General features: G+C 29.0%; 1 protein-coding gene across 15 annotated transcripts in view; it reads right to left on the reverse strand.

Moving 5' to 3' along the window:
- LOC107453494 (uncharacterized) overlaps nt 1-23,314 on the reverse strand; it is a 115,143-nt gene that overhangs the window by 12,710 nt on the left and 79,119 nt on the right. For all 15 annotated transcript variants that reach the window (XM_071188441.2, XM_043047111.3, XM_043047110.3 and 12 more), the window contains 3 exons: nt 9,162-9,318; nt 6,022-6,139; nt 1,362-1,710 (listed from right to left, as the gene is read on the reverse strand). In XM_071188441.2, the coding sequence (XP_071044542.1) occupies nt 1,362-1,710; nt 6,022-6,139; nt 9,162-9,318 (624 nt within the window). The remainder of the gene's footprint in view (nt 1-1,361; nt 1,711-6,021; nt 6,140-9,161; nt 9,319-23,314) is intronic.

Genomic DNA, 23,314 nt, shown 5'->3' on the forward strand with positions numbered 1-23,314 from the left:
CAAGTGTAGATGATGAATGGTTTTACAGATTATATAGTTGCAAATTATTGTGCAACAGGCATACAATTTTTGAGGGGTTGAAATTAAAATACACAATTATAATAGATCTCTAACATCAAAAAAATATTAATTGTTTCTGATCACTAAACACTAGAAAGTTTTTTTTTTTTAATCACTTTCTTGCCTTTAAGTTTGACGAATTTAAAACAATAATGATTCATGAAAATTGTATTATTTGTCTACTATTTCTTATTTGTTTGATGAGGGGGATTTTGAAAGATTTCTAATTATTGAGGGGGACAAATACCTTCTTCACAAACGACGCCCATGTTCTGCAGGCATAATGCTCAAACACATTTTTTAAAATTAAAATACTAATATTCAAACACAAATCTGATTGAAGTATAGACAAAGTAAAAATTATCAAAATTTTAAAAATGAGAATTGTTTATATGGAAAATATATCTTTAACTGTTGTTCATCCAACAAAAACTGATCCAATTAACTAATAAACAAGTCATTTATTTAATCTTGACAATATATATAAGAAATGAGTTTATATTCAGTTAATTTTTTAATACTTATTTTTAATAATTTATAAATACTCAAAAATTAGAATTACTATAATTGCAGTCAAGAAATACCTCTGAATAAAAGCATAACTTATAAAACAATTCTTAAAAACAAGTTTCTATATTAATAACTGATTACACTTAAATTAAAATGCTGTTCATTAATGTTAATTGACTACATTTTTTTGGGGGTCATTACAGACCTGGGATTTCATTATTCATTCAGGTCTTATCTTTCTACGAATTAAACACTGATAATACCTCAGAAGTTTGTCATCAAATATGACACATATACATAGCTTACAGCAACATAACCAATAGTCCCTAACAATTTCTTTCTTATTAATTTAATTTTCATAACCCATTTCAGCTAGTTGAACATTTATTATGACCAGTTTACGAACAGAAATTGATAAAAGTGTTAAACCATAATTAAAATCAAATAAAATAAATTTATAACATAAATTAATCATAATTTTAAATTAAGAGTGCTCATAATTCATGTTATTTGTAACTGACTCTCAGATAATAGGAAGTCATGGTAAAAAGAGAACATTAACAAAAACAGCAGAAGCAAAGCTTATGTTAAATTGAAAAAACCATTAAATTTTTCATTTGGTTAATTTTTTTTACTTTATTTAAAACGTTGAGACAGACTATGTTGAGACAGAGAGCAGTGATTAAGAAACATTCAGTGCAGTGGACAAAATACAAAACTTATTTAAAATTAACATATTAAAAGTGTCATAATACACAATTTAAAAAAAATATTTCATCCTTTTTAATTACCTGGTTCTGTAAAAACACTTAAATCTTCTTCTTTCTCTTTACGGAATTTTTCTAATTTTTCATCCTCAACTTCATCAACTAGTTCTCCTTTTTCAAACTTTTCTTTTATTCTAGTAGCTTTAACATCACGCCCAATATCAACTGCCTCTGTCCTACTGACAACAGGTTTAGCTGTATCTTGACAAGCTTTTTCATAAACTGCTTTCATTGACTCAGATCTACCAAGGCATATACGTTGGCGAAGTTTGTTTAACTCTTCTTTTTTCTCTTCAATCCGTTCCTCTTTGGTTGCAGTTACTGAACCACTTTCCCACTGTGACTTCAAACTAGACATTCCACTAAACACCACCTAAATATTTAATCAAATACTTTAAATAAATTTAAATTACAATCTATTATATTCAATTTGTGTAAAGATAAAGCATGAGACTTAACAAAAGAGACATGTTTGTTTTGAATTTATTTTCACTATAGTAAACTCCTAAATATTTATGCCCATGAATAAGCAAATTCCTTACATTCCCAAAATTTCCCAATATTATGTTTTGTTTAAAAACTTCTTTATTTTTAATAATAATTTTTCAAATATAATTCTTTATTAACTTTATTATTTAATTTTCAATAATAATTCATTCCTTTATTTTTCCTTAAAATTTTGTTACCACAGAGAAAGAATTTACCAGAGTCATAAATATGAAGGGAAGTAGCCTGATATAAATGAGATAAATAATCATAATATGAGAGTTCATTTTTTTAAAGTTTAGTTCATTTTTTTTAGTTTTAAAGTAGATAAATAAACTGTGCAAGAGATTTATACTCATAAATTAGACTCAATTTAAATTTATGTGAAAAGAATGATAAATTGGAACACACACAAAAAAATAATAACAATAAATAAATAAAAAAGCCATTAAAAACCTAATAATGATTTTTTTCAGCTATTACGCATTTATTAAACATTGTGCAATGAAGAAATTTAATTTTATGCAATATATAAAAGGATAACTAAAATAGTAATTTAAACTATTCTATTTTAAACAAAAGCTAAAATTATTTCTTACAGTTGAAGTGAGTTTATAATACATACATATATAAATAAAAACTCCACAGAGCCAGCTTTATGCATGTGTGACCAGTGTCATAAGGTCAGACAATTTTGCAATGATTAGTTGCACTATCCTTTTGAAATACTTGAGAATATCATTTAAAACGACATTGTTATTTTAATTTTACATGGTATTTTGTAAATAAAGAAATCATTAAACTTGATATTATATGAAACATATGGTGTGAACATATGGTGTAAAATAATGATGAAGGGAGAAAAAAAAGAGCAAAATTTTCATTAAAATTGAACAATTTACAGTGCCATAGTTAAGTTTATCAAAACTAATTTATTTGATGAATGAATCAACAAAAAAAAATTTTATAGAAATGATTTTTAGTTTCCTCTGAGAAATAAACTTGCTTCTTTGATTTTAATTCCACCTTTATTGTCTATGATCAACCTTGATAATCATTTAATTAAATTCTGATCTTGTTTTAATTTTTGTCGCATCATAAAACAATATTGAGTCTCCTAATTTGTGCATTCTAATCACTTGATTTTTGGAAAAAGATTTAGAAGAGTAATAAAAGTTAGTGGAATATAACTTAATAAGTACAAAAAAAAAAAAAAAAATACATGATAATTTGCAAAAAAGGTCAAAAATTATAAAAATATGTACTATGTATGTAACTTACAGAGTATAAAAAGATACTATGTTCATTTTTATTAAAAGTTAAAACATAAATCTCATAAATATAAATACCTCAGAATTGCATAGACAACTCAAAATAATCTCTAATATGAGCAAAGAAAATATTGCATGAAAGTGAAATGCATTAAAGTGTGATTAGATTAAATTGTTTTTAAAAATATTCATAGGAAAGTAATATGCTAAAAATTAGTCAATATACTTAAAAATAAAATTAAAAACTTTAGGCCTTTTATTACAATGAAACAAAATTTAAAACAAATAACTGAAGCATTAGGTATCAAAATCATATAAGTCCAAATTAAGTTACAAAATTAGTCAAGAAAAAATTGCATTGCAAAAGAATAAATTGATTTCTACATAAATTTCATTACAACTTTAAAACTCAGTGAAAAAATCTATAGAGCTGTCATTCATGAAGATGTTAGGAAAACATAAATTGTGGCATTACATACAATTAAAAATGCCACATTTCTCCAAATATAAAAAGAAAATTTTTTATTAGCCATTATTAAACTTTCTTCAATTAAACCTAATATTGCTGAACAATAATATTTCTGGAAATTAAATTGCTAATGATGAATCTATCATATTTTATCATTATATTAAGGAAAGTGTAATAGGATTACAACCAAATATGGAGTTCTGAAAATTCAATTTCTTCACTTTATTCAATAAATGAACATTAATTTAATATTTGACGCTTTTATATGTTTTTTAAAATAAGATAACAAAAGATGTATCTGTTAAGTAATTGAATTATAGCTATTGTTTCGATTTAAATGCTGAATAAATGCAACTAGGTCATTTTCTGGGAGAGGGGGTGACAGTACATGAATTCACAAGATCTGTTTAGGATTTTAAGCAAAATTCCAATAGGATAGGAAATTCTAAAGAGATCTATATAAGCAGCTCGTTACCATTTCCATTTTTTTTGAAATCTTAACCAACAGAGTAATTTGCATACAGGAAAGTTGGCCTAGAAATTTTTTTTTAGTGCACGTCTCTAATTGATTAACAATTGGGAAAAACTGCTTTTATCTCACCAAAAAACAACAGATCAAAGGATATCTTCAGACATTGATAATGCTTTTTCCTTTAATATAAATTTCTCCCCAAAATAAGCAATCACTGCCTATAAACATGAGGTATGCAAAAATTGAATACATTATTCTGAATTAGTGTTTAAAAAAATTAAGTAACATGGAGTCCATTTGTCAATTTTAATTTCAGGTGCAATTCAGTAAAAAATTTCCTTCATTTTAATGGAGCTTGACAAGTTTTTGCACATAAAACTTCAATTATTATCCAAACAGAATGATGAGAAAAAAAAAGGTGTTCGGAGTCTAATTACAAGAAAACTACTGGATTAAACAATATAGCATTAAGTAGCTAAATGTGTCAAACTATAAATAAAACAAAAGATTCCATAATAACATCCAAGTATAAAATGAAAATTAAAGTCAAATTTTATAGTCAATTCATACATAATTAAAAATTTGCAATAAATTAATGCAAAGTTTGATGAAACAAAATTCTTTCACAGAAAAAAAGTGATTAAATGATCTTTTTTCTCATGGGTAACAAATAAATATGATAACTGGTATGACAAAGTGATTCAGTAGCATAAAAAAAAAAGAAAGGAAAAGAAGAAAAAAAAGAAAACTTACAAAATTTTTTATTTTAATATATGCTGTTTCAATTTTTATTAAATTAATTTTATATTTTTATTTTTTAAAGGAAAACACAAGTAAACATTCTTAGTATTGGTTTGTAATGACACTGTTTTCAACATCACACATTTTATCTAATTAGCTGAGATCAGGTATTACATTTGAACAACTCAACTTAATCTAGTAGTTTTAAAATAAAAAGACTTCAAACACCTCATAATATTTGATGATATGTACAGTGCGCAAAAAAAGAGAAAAGCTGACCACCCTGAATAACTTTTGACATTTTAATTAAAACTTCATATGCTTATCAATAAGTGCAGAGGATATTTTAAGAAACCAAATCAGACTTAAAAATGTACTTTATCGGAATAAACACATCTTTTGACGGATTCAGATTTTTGATTATATAAGCCGCAATATGGAAATGATTATTATAGTTCGTTCAGCAGAGCGCTCCAACGTTTGGACCCCTTTTATGTTAATTTTAGTTTTTTTTGTATTTCCTTATATCTCGAAAACTTATAAAACAAATTGAAACCTTTTTGCACACAATTATAAATTTGTTTATTCAAAGGTAAAGTCCACGCCAAAAATAACTTTTAATAAATATTTGTTATTTTTTATTAATTTATTTAATAATTGCTAAAAAAGTGTTGATTTGGTTAAAATATAAATTTTTTTTACATCATTTTAAAGAATATAACTTTAATTGACAAAATACAAAATTTAAGCAAAATCCGTCAAGTAGTTCCTGAGCAATTGATACCTTACAATTCAACATTTTTTTACTATTATTAAATAAACTAAAAATAAATATTTACCAAACATTATTTTTTACCTTTGGATAAACGAATTTTATAATTGTGAGCAAAATCTTTCAACTTGTTAAAAAAAGTTTTGGAGATATAGCGAAATACGCAAAAAGTAAAATTAACATTAAGGGGCCCAAACATTGGAACGTCCTCCTGAACAAACTACTGGAACAATATTTCTCAAATTGCAGCTATAATTTAGGAGTCAAAAATCTTAATCCATCAAAAAAAAAAAAGGTTTGTTTATTCAGAGAAAGTACATTTTTGTGTCTGATTTCTTAACTTTAAATATCGCCTGCACTAAATAATTAGCATATTTGAGGTTACCACCCCCTCAAGCCATTAAGATCCAATCATAAGATCAAAAGTTATTCAGGGGAGCGTACAATAATTAACTACAATTTGGCAGTCATACCTTTTCCTTGTGTTTACTAGGTTTAATTACAGTAGGATCTTCACTGCATTCTTCATCATTGTCTGATTCTGACAATTCTCCATTTTCATTTTCTCCTCCAGAAACAGCTGATTGATATCTGTGAAAATAAAATGCTTCAGTACAAAAGCAAAATTTTTATAAATTTAACATGCTTGGTCAATGTAAAGATTATTTATTTCTGTACCCTGAAATGCATTCTAAAAACACTGAATAGAACAATGTGAAAACCAGGCTTTTGCATAATACGTGGCGAAAATTGACATGGTAAAGGAAGAAAAAAAATCTTGTTTTGGAAAAGGGAAAATTAAGCACTTCTTAAAAACACCCAATAAAAATAAGCACATTTAAGAGCTTTCAAAAATAAAAATCGTAAATTAGCACCTTTAAGCACTTTTCAAAAACACTACGCACCCTGTAACAAAATGTTTTGGTGAGGGCCTAGCAAAAAATTCTAAAAAAATTCTTACACTTTAATCTATGGCAAATAAAGCACAGAAATAAAAATTACCACATCTTAACTTCTATGTAGCTGTAGCCATTAAAATGGTGTCTATGTATAGCAGAGTGGATATGATCTATCTGTCAAGATCATTTACATCACCAATAAATAGCTAAACAAATTATGAGTTAACTCAATTATTTCAAAATTGCTAGGGAATATCAACAATTTAGTTCTAAAAGACATCTTTGACATATTAAGGTTGACAACAAAATGTATGGCAATTTTCTCTTGGAGGGGGAGGGGCAAAGGAGAGAGGTTTGCAGTGACCAAATACATTGAAATTTATAAAAACAAAATTTAACACTACAAGTAAAAAGAGATTATTTTTCAAGCACAAAAGATAGTGTCAAAACAGCAAACTGAATTAAAAAAAAAAAAAAACAGTACAGAAATATTTAACATTAAAATTATTTTCTCATTTTGTAATGTTACATTACGGAAAAGCTAAATAAATTACAGCCATCTCATGTTTTCCTTTCTTAACATTAACCTGCTCATTCAGTGTCAGGTCTTTCAGATAAAATATTGCAACAGTATTTTTTTTACAAGAATTTTTTTTTAAATTTTAAAAAGAAAAAAATAATAATTCACTTTTAGACAGTAACAACAAGGAAAATATAAATAAATAAAAAATATATAACACATTTAAGAAAAGATCATATTTTCATTGATCAAGTAAATTATTTTATCTTAAAACTAACTTAGGTCATTCTACCCAAAAACAAATAAGTTACCAAACAAAATTTTTAGATCAAACATAGAAGACACACTTTTTCTCAGAAATTTGATACATCAGGAAGATATGGTTTTATATACATATATATAGTAAAGAAAATAAAAGTTTAATCCCAACACAAGTTTTATTTTTGCACTTTCGGTAATTTGTTCAATTATCTCATACCCACTTTACTATACCTAGACACAATTTTATGACTGTAGCACATGAAAGTGCTTAATGTTTCTTTAAAAAAATATTAAGATTTTTTTTTTAATTATTTACATTAATATAATATGAACAGTAATAGTAAAAAAATAATGAAAGAATTATAACGCATTTAATAAAAGACAAAAAATTTCATTTATTAGACAAATTCTATCTAAAGACAATTATTCAATATCAAAACAAAATTTTGAGATTAATCAAAAGAAACGAAATTCAAAAAATAATTTTTATTTTTGCATTTTCAGTCACTTGGTTATCTTATAACAACTTAACTATACCTAAATATCATTTTATGACTATAGTCAATGGAAGTTTTTTTTTTTTTTTAAATTATCAAGGGTGATATGAACAGTAACTGTAAAACAAAATAAATAATTATATTTTTAATAAAACATCAGATTTTCATTAATTAGGTAAATGAATCTGTTTTACAAACAACTTAGGATATGCTGGTAAAATAATACTAAATATTAAGTTACAGGACAAAAATTCGAGATCAAACTTAGCATTAAGTTATTTTTGTCTTATACCCATTTGATTAAAATAAGATATCAGTTTTGACTATAATCAATAAGTTTTTTTTTAAATATTAGGAGTGATTTTTGAACAGCAGTATAAACAAACAAAACAAACATAAATAAAAAATATTATAACACGGTTAATAAAAGATCAGACTCTTATTTATTATGTACTTAATTCAGTTTAAAGGCCAACTTAGAACATGCTACTTAATAATTAAATGCTAATATTAAGTTACAAATCAAAATTTTGAGATCAAATGGAGAAAACAAAATTTTTCTAAAAGAAAATTTTATATGACCCCATAAGTTAAATTTGGAGAGAAAACAAAACTTTAAACCAGAATAAGAAATTTTTTTTTTTGCACTTGAGGCTTTCAGCTTGATTATCTCCTATCCACTTGACTATATCTAGACACCATTCTTAACTTACAGCCACCTGTAATTAAGAATGGTGTCTAGATAAAAGTAACATACTTCATTGGGCACAAAAAAATATTGTATACCTATGTTTCACACTAAAAAAAAAAAAAAAAAAAATTATAAGGGATAGAAATAAAATGAAAATAAAAATTTCATTTAATTTAGCACAATGAAAGTTTCGAAATAATTATTTTATTAAAAAAAAATATTAGTCCTCTAATCATTTTGTCGTCAATATAATCTTTTAAAATTTAATATTAAAATAAAATCGTATGCAAAATTAAATATAAATATATCTCCGAGTGAGATTCGCCCCCCCCCCCAGTGACCACTGGATTTACGCTCGGATGCCGGTTTTCGTTCAAAAACATTAATTTCGTAATGTAAGGGGTCAGCGATTAAAAACCTTTTAAAACAGATGAAGAAAAAAATGAATTTTAGTATATGATTATCACATTTTCATGTAAAATAGACGAACAAAATATATTCAAATAATATAATAAAGAGAAAATTGTATTATTAAATTGATTTTATTTTTAAAAATTACAAACTTTTAATAATAAAAATTTTATACATATTAAAAACGCATTCCTGTTTCACCGAAATAGATAATGAAAAAATTTATTAACCGCATATACAAATAAATTTAAAGAAAAGGTTAATTTTTGGTTCGCAAAGACGATCTATTGCTTCTAAAATAATAAGAGAATTGAACGAAAAAAAATGAACTTACTTAGCCAGTCTAGCCATTACGCTAGCAGACCGCTGTAAAGTGCATGCATCAGTTGTGGATGGAAGATGATGTTCCTCTCTGTAGGTTTCGAATTTAGATTTGATGCTGCTAAGATTTACAGGTATGTTCTCAAGGCCATGATCAGGTTTTGAATCAGCTGGAGGAAGAAAAAAAAAGGAACATGAAATTTCCAACACGCCCGTCAATGAAAAGTAAAATAAAAAAAAATCCCCACTTTCCCCACCTTCTTTCGCTTCATTCAACCATTCAAATTCACTACTTCGTCTATTAGTGGGGAAACTTTGAAGTTCTTTATACCAATTAATATCTAGAGAAGAATTGGCAGGAATAGGGTCTTCGGAATCATCCAAACTAGAGGATAAACACTGCTCTTCATCGGTACTCGCCATGCTCTTACTACATGGATTGCAGACAACGACCTCTTCCCATCGATTTTCTACCCCTGACCCACCGACGAACGCCCCCGCCACCGGGTGGACTCCACCAATATGCCCCACCCTCATAGGGGAAAAGAGTATGAAGGAAGGAAGAGGGGCATACATTTTACACTTTCAAACTGAAACGTTCGCTTAGTTAAAAATATCTTGGCAAGTGCCCATAATAATATAGGTGTTCTTTAGTATTAGTTGTCGACACATTTTTAGTGCCTTTTAAATAAGACTTTCAAATTTATAAGATTGGTAAAAATAATCATAATTATAATATTTTACGCTAGCTGATTATTAAATAATTAAATACTTTTTACGTTAATAGTATAGGTAAATTATTATTTCAGCAAGTGACCATAATAATATAGGTGTTCTTTAGTATTAGTTGTCGACACATTTTTAGTGCCTTTTAAATAAGACTTTTAAATTTATAAGATTGGTAAAAATAATCATAATTATAATATTTTACGCTAGCTGATTATTAAATAATTAAATACTTTTTACGTTAATAGTATAGGTAAATTATTATTTCAGCAAGTGACCATAATAATATAGGTGTTCTTTAGTATTAGTTGTCGACACATTTTTAGTGCCTTTTAAATAAGACTTTTAAATTTATAAGATTGGTAAAAATAATCATAATTATAATAATTTACGCTAACTGATTATTAAATACTTTTTACGTTAATAGTATAGGTAAATTATTATTTCAGCAAGTGACCATAATAATAACGGTGCTATCTAATATTAATCGTCAATAATTCTTAGAACCTTTTAATTAAGGTTGAAATTGGTGGGGAAAAAATTATAACACCTTACGTTATTAGTATAGGTCAATTATATTACTTCAGCAAGTGACCATAATAATAAAGGTGCATTCTAATATTAATCATCAACAATTTTAGAGCCCTTTTAATTAAGGTTAAAATTGGTAAAAATAACTATAATTATAATATTTTATGCTAACCGATTATTAAATACTTTTTACGTTATTAGTATAGGTCAATCGTATTATTTCAGCAGGTGACCATAATAATAACGGTGCTATCAAATATTAATCGTCAATAATTTTTAGAACCTTTTAATTAAGGTTAAAATTGGTGGGAAAACAAACAAAATTGTAACACTTTACGTTATTAGTAAGTAAGTCAATTATATTACTTCAGTAAGCGACCATAATAATAAAGGTACAATCTAATATTAATCATCAATAATTTTTAGAGCCCTTTTAATTAAGGTTAAAATTGGTGGGAAAACAAACAAAATTGTAACACTTTACGTTATTAGTATGTAAGTCAATTATATTACTTCAGTAAGCGACCATAATATTAAAGGTGCAATCTAATATTAATCATCAATAATTTTTAGAGCCCTTTTAATTAAGGTTATAATTGAGGAAAAGAACCATAATTATAACATTTTAAGCTGATTTATTATTAAATACTTTTTTACGTTATTAGTATAGGTCATTCATAATAACAAAGGTGCAGTCTAATATAATTCATCAGCAATTTTTAGAGCCCTTTAAAATAAGGGTTCAAAATCTATAAAATTAGTAAAAAGAACAATTTTAACATTTTCCGTTTCGCGAGCTTAAATACATCATGTAATTAATATAAGTAAATCATATTATACTGCCATAATCAAAAATATGACTGACTTGTATTAATAACATAAAATGGTTTTAATAATCGGGCAGCGTGTTAAATATAGTACTTATGAATCATTCAGAATAAGTGATTATAGCAAAACGCTTTAAGATTTCATTCCAACAATTTTGAGAAATTTAAGTTGAATGAAAGAGCACTCAAAAATCTTATATTTGTACTTACGATAAGCTATCAGTAAAAAACATTTAAATTTTGAACAACATAAAAATTATTGAAGTATAATAATTTTCTCTAAAATTGTCTTATTTAATTCGATAACAAAACTTCAAGATTCGAAACTTGGAAACAATTAAAAAAAAAAAAAAAAAGAATCGTTGGCTTAGAATTGTTTGTTCAAAAAAAAAAAAAAAAAAAAAAGTCATTAGGATTAAATATATACATTTTCTTTTTTGTATTGTAGCAATAGTTTCGGAGAGAGCGAAATTCGACGGCTAAGTTATTCAATGTATTCAGTCCAGTCTTGCTTAATAATGATTCTCCAGATTTTGAATACGTTTTTGTTTATCGTTTATACGACCTATAATGTCTATTTTTTTTAAACTTCATTTGGAATACCTAAAAATATCCATTCAGGGTAGTTATTACTAAATACCTGTGCAAAAAATCTGCTAAAATTGAACAACACCTTCTTTGATAGAAAGACACTACAAAAACAAATAAATAGATATTTTAAGAAATAAGAGAAAGAAAAAAAATTTCCAATTTCTTTCCTTGAATTTAACGTTTTAAAAACAAGTTCATATATTTTTATTCTAGAGAACCTTTTTCAGTATAATAACGTGACTTATAATTTGATTTACAATTTTTATATAAATTTTTGTTGAACAATCGACCTAATGTTCATCACTGTAGCCTCGTAATTTTGAACTCAATCCAGAAGACAATAATTCGTGGGTATTGGAAGAAATTTTGCATCCGTTGAGGATTTTTTGATGGAATTATCCTGCATCTGCGTTACATGGAGTGGAAAATCTCTCAAGGTTAGTCGGACGGCAAAGGGGATTCTAACCCATGATCCTGAGGATATTTTACGCGAGCACTGTAGTTTTAAAAATTAGAACAATAAAATTTAACAATTATGTTTTTTCCCTTAACTTTTCGAGTGATCATTGCATCGCATGGGCCCGATTTCTGAGGGAGACGAATTAGAAATACAATAGTTCGCTGAATTTCGCACATAAAAAAAAAGTCTTAAGTCTGCAAAAAGATTAATAATTTTTATCTCTTTCTTGATGGATTTAAATCGCGAAGAATTTAATTTCGCGAAAATTATCTTTATTTGTCTAAAATATTGGGGGGGGGGATTTTAGACATTTTTAATTATTGAGGGGGGCAAATATCCGCCGTCGCAGTCGCCAACGACGTTTATAAAAAAAATTTGACGTGCGATAATTTATTAATGCGCAATTCCGGCACAAGCGGATAAACTTCTACATATTATTCAATCAAAATATGAAAGATGAAATGCGCATAAATTTTTTGTATCCAATAAAGGCGTTTATTTATTGAAAACAAATTCGCGTACTTTATTTTTAAACAGTAATTTTTTTTTTATTAATTTAACGGTACATTTTATTTCTCAGTTGTATATATAGTTATGGTTATTCATGTTTTCCGTTTAATACAAATGTGGTAGGAAAAATGTTCAGAGACGGAAAATTCCTTAAAGATATTAATAAATAGATAATTCTTACTTTTAATCAATTTTTGTAATTATTAATTTCTTTTTTGAACCTAGTACCGTTTTCATTATTAGAAATAATTGTTTTTTCTTAAAAAGAAGAAAAAAGGAATTTTTTTTGACAATTTTGAATATAAAGTATTATAACAGGCTTATTATTTCATTGAAAGCGGTTCAATTTTGACTTGGGCTCGAAATTTTTTTACTTTCTTACATGTGCGGCAGGGCTATGTTAGAATACAAAATCTATGCCAAAATGAAACTTTTACATGCTTTAATATCATTTCGATTCCATATTAAGAAAAACATCTGATTCTATTCTTCGCTTAAAAATGATATGAACAACATATATTCAGTACGCAAAATAAATAAATAAAATAAGCGAAACACCCAGAATAACTTTTGATCTTAGGATTGGATTTTCATCTACTAGGACTCTATTTTAATGGTTCGAGGGTATGACCTTAAATATTCTAATTATTTAGTGCAAACGATATTTAAAGTTAAGAAATCAGACACTAAAACGTACTGAATAAACATACTTTTTTTCCCCCCGACGGATTCGGATTTTTGATTCCTGAAATTTAGGGGGTAGCCGTAATCTGAGAAATATGGTCCCAATAGTTTGTTCAGGATGGCGTTCCAATTTTTGGACCCCTTAATGCTAATTTTATTTTGTGCGTGTTTCGCTATATCTCCAAAACTTTAACAAATTGAAAGATTTTTGCTCACAATTATAAAATTCGTTTATCCAACGGTAATTCCATGCAAAAAATAATGTTTGGTAAATATTTATTATTAGTTTATTTAATAATGGTAAAAAAAAAAAATTTGTATTGTAAGGTATACAATTTTTTGCATAATTTTAAAGAATATAATTTTACATGGCAGAATACAAAATTTAGCCAAAATAGGTCGAATAGTAACAGAAAAATCGAATTTTAAAAATCTGACCTTTTTTGAAATTCAGTTGCTCATGAACTATTTGATAGAGTTCGCTCAAATTTTGTATTTTGCAACGTAAACTTATATTCTTTAAAATGATGTAAAAAATTTTATATTTTAACCAAATCAACATTTTTTTCAGCCATTATTAAATAAATTAATAAAAAATTAAAATATTTATTAAAAATTATTTTTTGCATGGAATTACCTTTGGATAAATGAAATTTTGTGCAAAAAATTAGTATTAAGTTACAAAATTAGTATTAAGTTACGAAATTGGACACAAAAACACGTACTTTCTCTGAATAAGCATTTCAACAGAATTAGGATTCATTGCCTTCAAAATATAGGAGGTAGCCGCCATCCCAGGATAAATATGGTCCCGGTAATTTGGTCAGGAGAGCGATTCAGAATTTGAAACAATTAATGCTAATTTTATTTGTTGCGTGTTTCTCTATTTCTCGAGAAATTTTTCTGCAAATTAAAATTTTTTTTTGACCACAATTATAAAAATTCGCTTACTCAAAGATAATTCGGTGCAAAAAATAATTTTTAATAATTACTTATCTTATCCTATTACTTTTATCATTTTATATAATAACAGCCGAAAATGTTTTGAATTGTAAGGTATATAAACTTTTAGATCATTTCAAAGAACATAATTTTACATAGCAAATAATAAAATTTGAACGAAATTGCTTGAGCAATTCCCGCAAGAGAAAAAAAAAAAAATCGAAATTTTAAAAAGTTACAATTTAAAATTCGATTTCTCAGAAACTATTCTACCGATTGCGTTCAAATTTTGTATTTAGTCAAATAGAATTACTTTCTTTAAAATGATGTAAAAAATTTTCGACTATTATTAAATAAAAAATAATAAACTATTATTAAAAATTATTTCTCGTGTGGAAATATTTTTGGATAAATGAATAGATAATTGCGTGCAAAATTTTTTCAATTCGCTTTATAAGTTTTTGAGATATGATGATGTAAAAAAATAAAATTAACATTACCGCACTCCTCACTAATATTTTGTTTTTCAGATTACAGCTATCCTTCATAGTTTGAGGATCAAAAATCCCAATCCGTAGAAAAAATGGTATGCTAATTCCGAGAAAATACGTTTTTTTGTCTGATATCGTAACTTAAAATATCGTCGGCCCTTATTAATTAGCATATTTGAGGCGACCCCATTTGGACTAGTGAGTCCTAATACATGAAAATCCGATCATTAGATCAAAAATCATTCAGCGTGTTTGTACATCAACACATTAAAGTATAAATTATTAACAAAGAATAAGTAGGTATTGTAAACGAAAAAAGTAATAAGAAATGTTGGAGTACATGCATAGCTTTCATAGTTTTTTACGAATGAAAAAAGTAACATTATTAAAATTATTAAGTACTATCGGCATTCAACGTAAATATTATTTTAAAATACTATAAATTTTTATATTGATTATTTTCTAATGTACAGAGTTCGGGAAAATTTTATTTTATAATATTTTCTTCTTTTTAATTCCCGTTAGGTGCCGTTTTTTGTCCCATCTAACAACATGGCGATTTTCGTCAAAATTGGAGATTCTTAACGGGCATTTTGATAGATTTTCACAAGTCGGACGATCTAATTTTTTAACCCTGGGAGCGTTGAGATTGATTTGTTTCTACTCATAAGTTTCTTTCTTTTTTATTCTAACATACATTTGCACTAAAAAAAGTTTCGACAAAAGAGATTTTCAAACATTAAGAAAAATAAAAATTAAGCTGTTGACCCAAAACTGTTTTCCCCCCCCCCTTATAAATGAAGCATATATATATAGTTATAAGTCTCCTTAGTATGTGTTATATCAATAGAAATTGAATAAGATTAATTAAAAATAAGATATATAAATCAAATATTTTCTTTAAATAATACACAAATTTAAATCTTTTGACATAAATGTTTTCTATCAGTTTTATTTCATTTTCGCTATTATTTATTTATTTATATTCCTTTATTTCGAATGTTTTGTTTTCCAATAATTGTTATTAACTTTACTAGGTCGTCGCCAAATCGAAAGAAATGAGGTAGAGCGAGATTTACAAATAGAAATTTAGTATTATACCTTTGTCTGTTTTTTAGAATATTTTGAGATTGTGTTTGTCATAGGTGTAGTTCACATTGAAAGAATTTTTAGTAATATCTAAACCAATTTTCATAAATTTAAAAAAGAATTGGAAAAAAACAAAACAGTAATATATACAATATTCGACTGCCCATCCAATATTACTAGCTACATAATTCTTATGCTTTAAAATTACCAACAAAAAAAAATACAAGTCACCTACATTCAAAGATGGTCAGGGAAAACAATTTTAACAAATATTGTTTTCTCTGGCCATCGAACAATATTTACAAAATCTTCAACAACAAAAAAATTGACTACTGTATTTAATATAGTTTCAAGTTAAAAGCTCGAGTGATAATTAGTTTTTGCCCCAATATTTTTATGAAAAACCGTACATAGTGCTGTATCGTATTTTGTTACATTGCATACATTCCTTACTATTAATATTTTAACATTCAATCATTTTTAGAGAATATTTACTTTTCTTTCATATTAAGATGCAGGTACAAATTTTGAATACAAGAAAGTAACTATATTATTTTATAACAACGAAAAAGATTTACACTTATCCCATTTTTATAAAACAGGTAAGATTTAACAAAATTAAAATTATAATACACTACACTGTATGCATTTTCGAATTTAAAATAAGATGAATAAAAGAGAAAACATTTCGTACTTTGAGTAGAATTACTTGCGTACTTTGCGTAAGTGTTAAGCTATTTTTAGTTCATATACTTCTTTGTTTATTTAATTGCATTAGTATGCGTGAGCGCAGTGTATTTTTTTTCTTCAAAAGTAGTAGTAGTAGTACTTTCACGACGCATTAGAGATGCACAATGGGCAAACTGAGGATCTGAATTTATTGATACAACATACATTTGCAGACTTGTGTGCTCAATTAAGGTTTATAAACCCTGGTCAAGTAGAAGAACAGATAGATTTGATTTGATCGATTTGTTCATTTACGTCGCACTAGAGCTGCACAATGGGCTATTGGCGACGGTCTGGGAAACATCCCTGAGGATGATCCGAAGACATGCCATCACAATTTTGATCCTCTGCAGAGGGGATGGTACCCCCGCTTCGGCAGCCCGACGACCTGCACGCGAAGTCGAGCACTTTACGGTAGAACAGTTTAACGAGGACCAATACCGCACAACTGATCCAAGGACAGATAGCACAATACAAAGAAAGACATGACATACATCCAGGGTTACAGCAGGATTCGAACCCGCCACCTCGGCCAGGGAGGCCCCGAGAATCTGGAAAACATTCTCGATGGTGATCCAAAGATTTGCCATTACAATTTTGATTGCCTGCAAAGGGGAATACTCCCCCCAGATTGGCAGCCCAAGTACTTATTCGCGAAGTCAAGCATTTTGCAGTAGAACAGTTAAGGCCGGGATAGCCTGGTTGGTGGGGCACGGGGCCCATGTCCAAGAGGTCGTGGGTTCGATTCCCGAAGGCCAAAGATTCCCTGTGTAGTAAATGGTGACTGATGCACGTTAAATCTGTCGAGTCACATAACAAATCATACCTCTGGAGGTACTGATCCAGGAGTTTCTTTGTCTTCTGGATTGGTTCAAAATTATTGTACAAGGCTACGGAGTTGAACATTAGTAGTCGTAAACCCAAAATTGGGTCAGCTGTTCAACGACGGTAATATAATAAAATAAAAGTAGAACATTTTAAAGAGGACCGATACCGCGCACCTTCGGTTCCTTCACAGGCTGATCAAAGTAATTGCCAACTTGCTCACTGACCGCTGCCAGTGATGCTTGATTTCGGTGATTTACTGGGAACCGGGTCTTACAATCAGTTCACTCTTCCAAATTGCATTGCCTATAACTCAGAGCCTGTTTCTATATAACGTCCCGCATCGTCAAGACACGGTTCCCAGCAGATCACCGAAGTCAAACATCACTGGTTGTGGTCAGTGTCTGACCACTTGGATCAGTCTGCGTAGGGATCGAGTGTAAGCGGTATTTGGTCCTCGGTCGTTAAACTGTTCTACCGTAAAGTGTTTGACTTCGCGTGCAGGTCGTCGGGCTACTAAAGCGGGAGTGCCACCCCCTTCGCAGAGGATCAAAATTGTGATGGCGTGTCTTCGGATCATTCTCAGAGATGTTTCCCAGACCGTCGCCAATAGCCCATTGTGCCGCTCTAGTGAGACGTAATTGAACTACAAATATAGAGAAGAAAGTATTGAACCCTATATAGGGTTAATTAAGGATATAGGGACAATTAAACTTGTGTTATGTACAAAGATGGTGAACGTTATACACTTTTGTTTACTTGGAAGCGTAAAGAGAAACTTGTAAGAGTAATGCTTTTTCATCAAAGCGTCGAGGTTGAGGGTTCGATTGCCTTCTTAAAGAAAGTGAATCCTCCATTTTGTTTGTATAATTTTTATTTCAGTATTTCTGCTGCCTTTTGACGTAGCAAATGCCTAAAAGTCGCATTTTTTTTCTCTTTGCCACTAAATTGTAGGCCTACAGAGTTTTCTCTTACCACGGTTCGGTCCAGTTTTCGATTTGATCGAACATCGGCCGATTTGATTAGGTTGTATTTTATTTAAATTTATATCCGTCGTTGAACAGTCGACCCAATTTATGATTTACGATTACTAATGTTCAACTACGTAGCCTTGTACAATAATTTTGAACCAATCCAGAAGACAAGGAAACTTCTGGATCAGTACCCCAAGAAGTATGATTTGTTATGGCAACATGGAAGACTTTGTGACTCGACAGATTTTACTTGTATCAGTGAGCATTTACTACATAGGGAGTCTTCGGCTGGCGAGGATCGAACCCACAACCTCTTCTTGGACATGGGACCAGTGCCCTACCAACCAGGCTACCTCGGCCTATGATTAGGTAGTATTGAATTTCCTTCGATTGTGTTTTATTAGCTCGGACTCCTAATGTAATGTTTTCAGTGGTTTCAGACGCTATTGGCAGCAAAATCCCGTGCACTATTAGGCGGATGGGGAGCGTGGTATGGAGGCTGGTTAATTGCTACCACAATCTACCCTCGAATTAAATTGTGGTAGATTAGAGCGCGGTCACATCAGCTTTTTGAGAGATTATTGGAGCCACGTTGGCTCAGGGGATAGACCATTCAACTCCCGAAAAGGGGAACCCAGGTTCGAACCCAAGCGTTAGATGGTAAGTACGAATTCTGCTCTCGGCTCGTAACGACCTAAGTGCTGAAGTAAAATATCTTCAGTGGTAGACGGATCATTGGCTAGAATCCCCTTAACATCGGGTGAACCATGGGAGGTTTTTATGATTTTCCATTCCATGTAACGCAAAGGAGAATCAGTTCCATTCAAAAGTTTGTCCCAATGCTTGAGCCAGGAGTTCCCTTGTCTTTTGGGTTGGGTTTAAAATTGCAAGGTTACGGAGAGAATATTGATGGTCGTAAACTCAGAATTAGGCCGGCTGTTCAACGCCGGTTATAAAATAAAATGTTAACGTTTGAGCCGCGGTGGCTCAAGGGATGGAGTCGTCACGTTCTAATGAGGGGACACAGGTTTTAATCCCAGCGATGGCTGGTTACGAATTCTGGATCAGGCTCGCTACGACCACAGTGCTGAAGCAAAATATTTTCAGTGGTAGATCGATCAAAACTAGAATCCCCTTGCCGTTGAGTTAACCGTGGGAGGTTTTCCTCTCCGTGTGGATTAGTTCCGTCAAAGCCTCCACGAAGCCTAGATTTTCCCAATGACCGAGCCTGTCCCCTTGCCATTAGGCTAACAGTGGGAGGTTTTCGCGGTTTTTCTCTCACTGTAACACAAATGCAGGTTAGTTCCATCAAAAATTCCTCCATGAAGGCAAATTTCTTCCACTACTTGATCGGAGTTGAATACTGATAGTCGTAAACTCTGGCTGGTTGTTCTACAACGGTTATGAAACAAAATAAAACGGTAACGTTTCCCATAGCTCTAACGCTATTTGAGCTTCACAGCACATTTCCTAAAAATCGGAGTTTAGCTAAAGTATAGCATTTTACGGTTAGCGTAATACAAACGCTATGCATAATTTCGCTATTGTCTTGATCATTAAGGTTGAATCCAAGACCGTCGCCAATAGCTCATTAGTGTAGCTCTAATGTGACGTTAAGAACGAAGCCAAAAAATAACTTTCTAGCTTTTTTTACGACAAAATGTTAGCTGTTCAAAATTCAAATTTTAAATATACTAATTAATCTGAGTATGAAATCATCAACCCCCTCATGTATTAATTTACAATAAAGCTTTGAAATATACAGAACTATATCTAACATCGATAATATCTTTTTCCTCGTGTCTTTCGACTTCTTCATTGTTATGTTTTTATTTTACAACGGAAGACAATGTCAGAAACCGAAAAGGCTAAAAACGAACTGCTTTCTTCAATAGTGATTCATATGAATTCAGACAAGAAAACATATTTCCTTCGAATGAACATAATTTTTTTTTCCTAACAAATTTGGGTTTTTGGTCTCAGAAATATGAGGGATAGCTGCAATTTTATTGAAAATTTTAACTCCTTAATGTTGCCATATTTATTAATTTTTTTTCATATTTCATTGTTTCTTTTGTTTTAACTCCCTTAATGTTATTCTTACTTTTTGTCATACCGCTTAAAATAATTACGTGGATCAAAAAATTATTGTACCCATTTATAAAACTTGATTATTCAAAAATAAATTGAGGCAAATTTTTCTTTTTTTTTTTTTTTAAATTACAAAATAGATTATTTTTGCAAAATAGTTTTTTTTAAGCAAAATAGTTTTTTTTAAACACATAAAATTTTTTAACAGAATCGATTAAATTTTTTTAAAAAGTAAAAATTTACATATAAAACTTTTCTGAAATTTTTATTTCTCAGAAATTAGATAGCCGATTTCCTAAAAATTTTCGATTCTGTTTTAAAATTTAAACCTTAAAGGGTGGTAAAAAATTTTACAATTTGCTTTTATGCTCATTATTTCAATTTTAACTACTGAAGTCACGTCATTATTTTGAGATGTACCGAGAATCCAAATTTAATACTTTTTGCTCATTCACAACATGGTTCCTTTCGTAGAGGAAAAACAATGCACAACTTAACATATTGTTGTCAAATAGTAAAATAGTTTTTTCTTTTTTTCTATTTATAGATTTGTTTATAGTGCTTTACCCGAAAGTTGCTACGAATATAACACTTTAAGTTAGTTACTTCTCTGCCTTTCTCAAAAAAATTTGATTAAATTTTTTTTGTGCCACTGTCTGTTTTTATAAAATCTGTTTTTTATAAATCAAATTTAAAATATACGACTTTTCGAAAATTTGATAACTCAGGAACTATGACCAATCATGCTCAATTTTTTTTATTTTAAAACTACATTCTTCACAATGATGAAAAACATTGCATAGCTTACAATCCAAAGTTTTTGTTGATCTTTATTAATAAAATCTCAAAAAAATAATAAATATTTATTAAAAATTACTTTTTGAAAAGAAATATCCTTGGATGAACGAATTTCGTGCACAAGTCTTTGTGTGCACAAATTCTTTGATTAGCTTAAAAAGTTATTGAGATATGGCGAAATACCCAACAAGTAAATTTAACATTAATGGGCCATAACTTTAAACCATTACCCTTAAGACCAGGATAGCCTGGTTGGTAGGGCACTGGGCTCATGTCCAAGAGTTAGATCCCAGCCGGCCAAAGACTCCCGTGTAGTAAATGGTGACTGATGCAGGTTAAATCTGTCGAGTCGCAAAGTCCTCCTTGCTCCCATAACGAATCAATACCTCTGGGGGTACTGATCCAGGAGTTTCCTTGTCTTCTGGATTGGTTCAAAATTACAAGGCTATGGAATCAAACATTAGTTGTCGTAAACCCAAAGTTGGGTCGGCTGTTCAACTACGGATATATATATATATAAAAAAAAAACTTTCCCCATACCAAACTATTGGGATCATGCTTTCCAAATTACCTCTATCCCCCAGATTGGAGGACCAAAAATCTGAATCCATTGAAAAAAGAAAAGTTAGGTTTATTCAAAGAAAAAGAGATTTTTAGTCTGATACCATTCAGCACTCGCAATTAGCATATTTGAGATCAGGCCTCTGAACATTAAGTCCTAGTAAGTGAAAATATGATGATTAGATCAAAATTTATTCAGGGGGTTCTATTTTTTATTTTAGGAACGAATGAAGAAGAAATTTTTATAAAATATCTGAAATTGATGTTGAGATAAAATTGCATTTCTAAAGTAGATGAAGGGGAAAAAATTGAATATGCAAGACTATGTGCTTAAAATATCATTAATTAAATGGGTGATAAAATTAACATTAAGTAAAAATTTTGTGTAATTTTTTCTGACCTTTTTTTCCACAGTGGTGCTGAGTTAGCATATAAAAGGTTTTGTTAGAGGCTAAGAGAGAATGAACTAAATACCTAATTAAAAATTATGACGAAATAAAAGTATGCGTGAAAAGTAATAGTAGTTAAAAAATGTCATAACATGTTTGTAGCTTTTTATACTTTTTCATTTTTATGTCGACTATAATTTATAGCTATTGTTTTAACATATCAAATTTTAGTCAATTAAAATTCAGGATAACTTGGTTATATTTACAATTATACTTAAATTAAAATTATGAAGTGTCAAGCTCACTAGTCCAGTTTTTGTTTCCCAAAATTTTAAGCATGAATTTTTAACATATAGTCGCAGTACTGAGCAATATTTAACTAAGTATTAATATAAAACAGCAATATTTAACTAAGAAATGAAATCAATTTTGGATCATAATTTTAAAAATACTGCTCTTTTTGGTTTTGAAGCAATGTTTTACACGTTTTTTTTTAATGTTAGAGTGCTTAATTCCATAACAAACAGAATGAAACAGTAGCTTTGCATAAAACACAAATAGATACACAAGCTTTCTTTTCAGATAAAAGTAAATATACTGTGAGGGCACAAAATTTTACTCTAATTCAATTAAAACTGTCAGTTACCTCTTTAAAAAAATTACTGATATATTCTAGATCAAAATATAAAGTTTATAATTTTTATTTTTAACAGATCTAACATAACAATATCAACATAACATTATAAAATGTATATAAATGTAGTTGAAGAGAGAAGAACAATTTCTATCTTGAGGAAAAGCACTGGCAAACAAATACTGAGATGCATTTTGTTTAAAAAGTTACTTAGCATATTTTATAAAAGTAAAATCAACTGAAGATGATATATATTATATTCTATTTCATAATGTAGTAGGAGAGGGTGTTCTAACTTTGAACTGAGTATTTAA

This window comes from Parasteatoda tepidariorum, chromosome 12, assembly GCF_982258835.1.
Source record: "Parasteatoda tepidariorum strain Cologne lab strain chromosome 12, Ptep-v5.0, whole genome shotgun sequence".
Taxonomy (NCBI): Eukaryota; Metazoa; Arthropoda; class Arachnida; order Araneae; family Theridiidae; genus Parasteatoda; species Parasteatoda tepidariorum.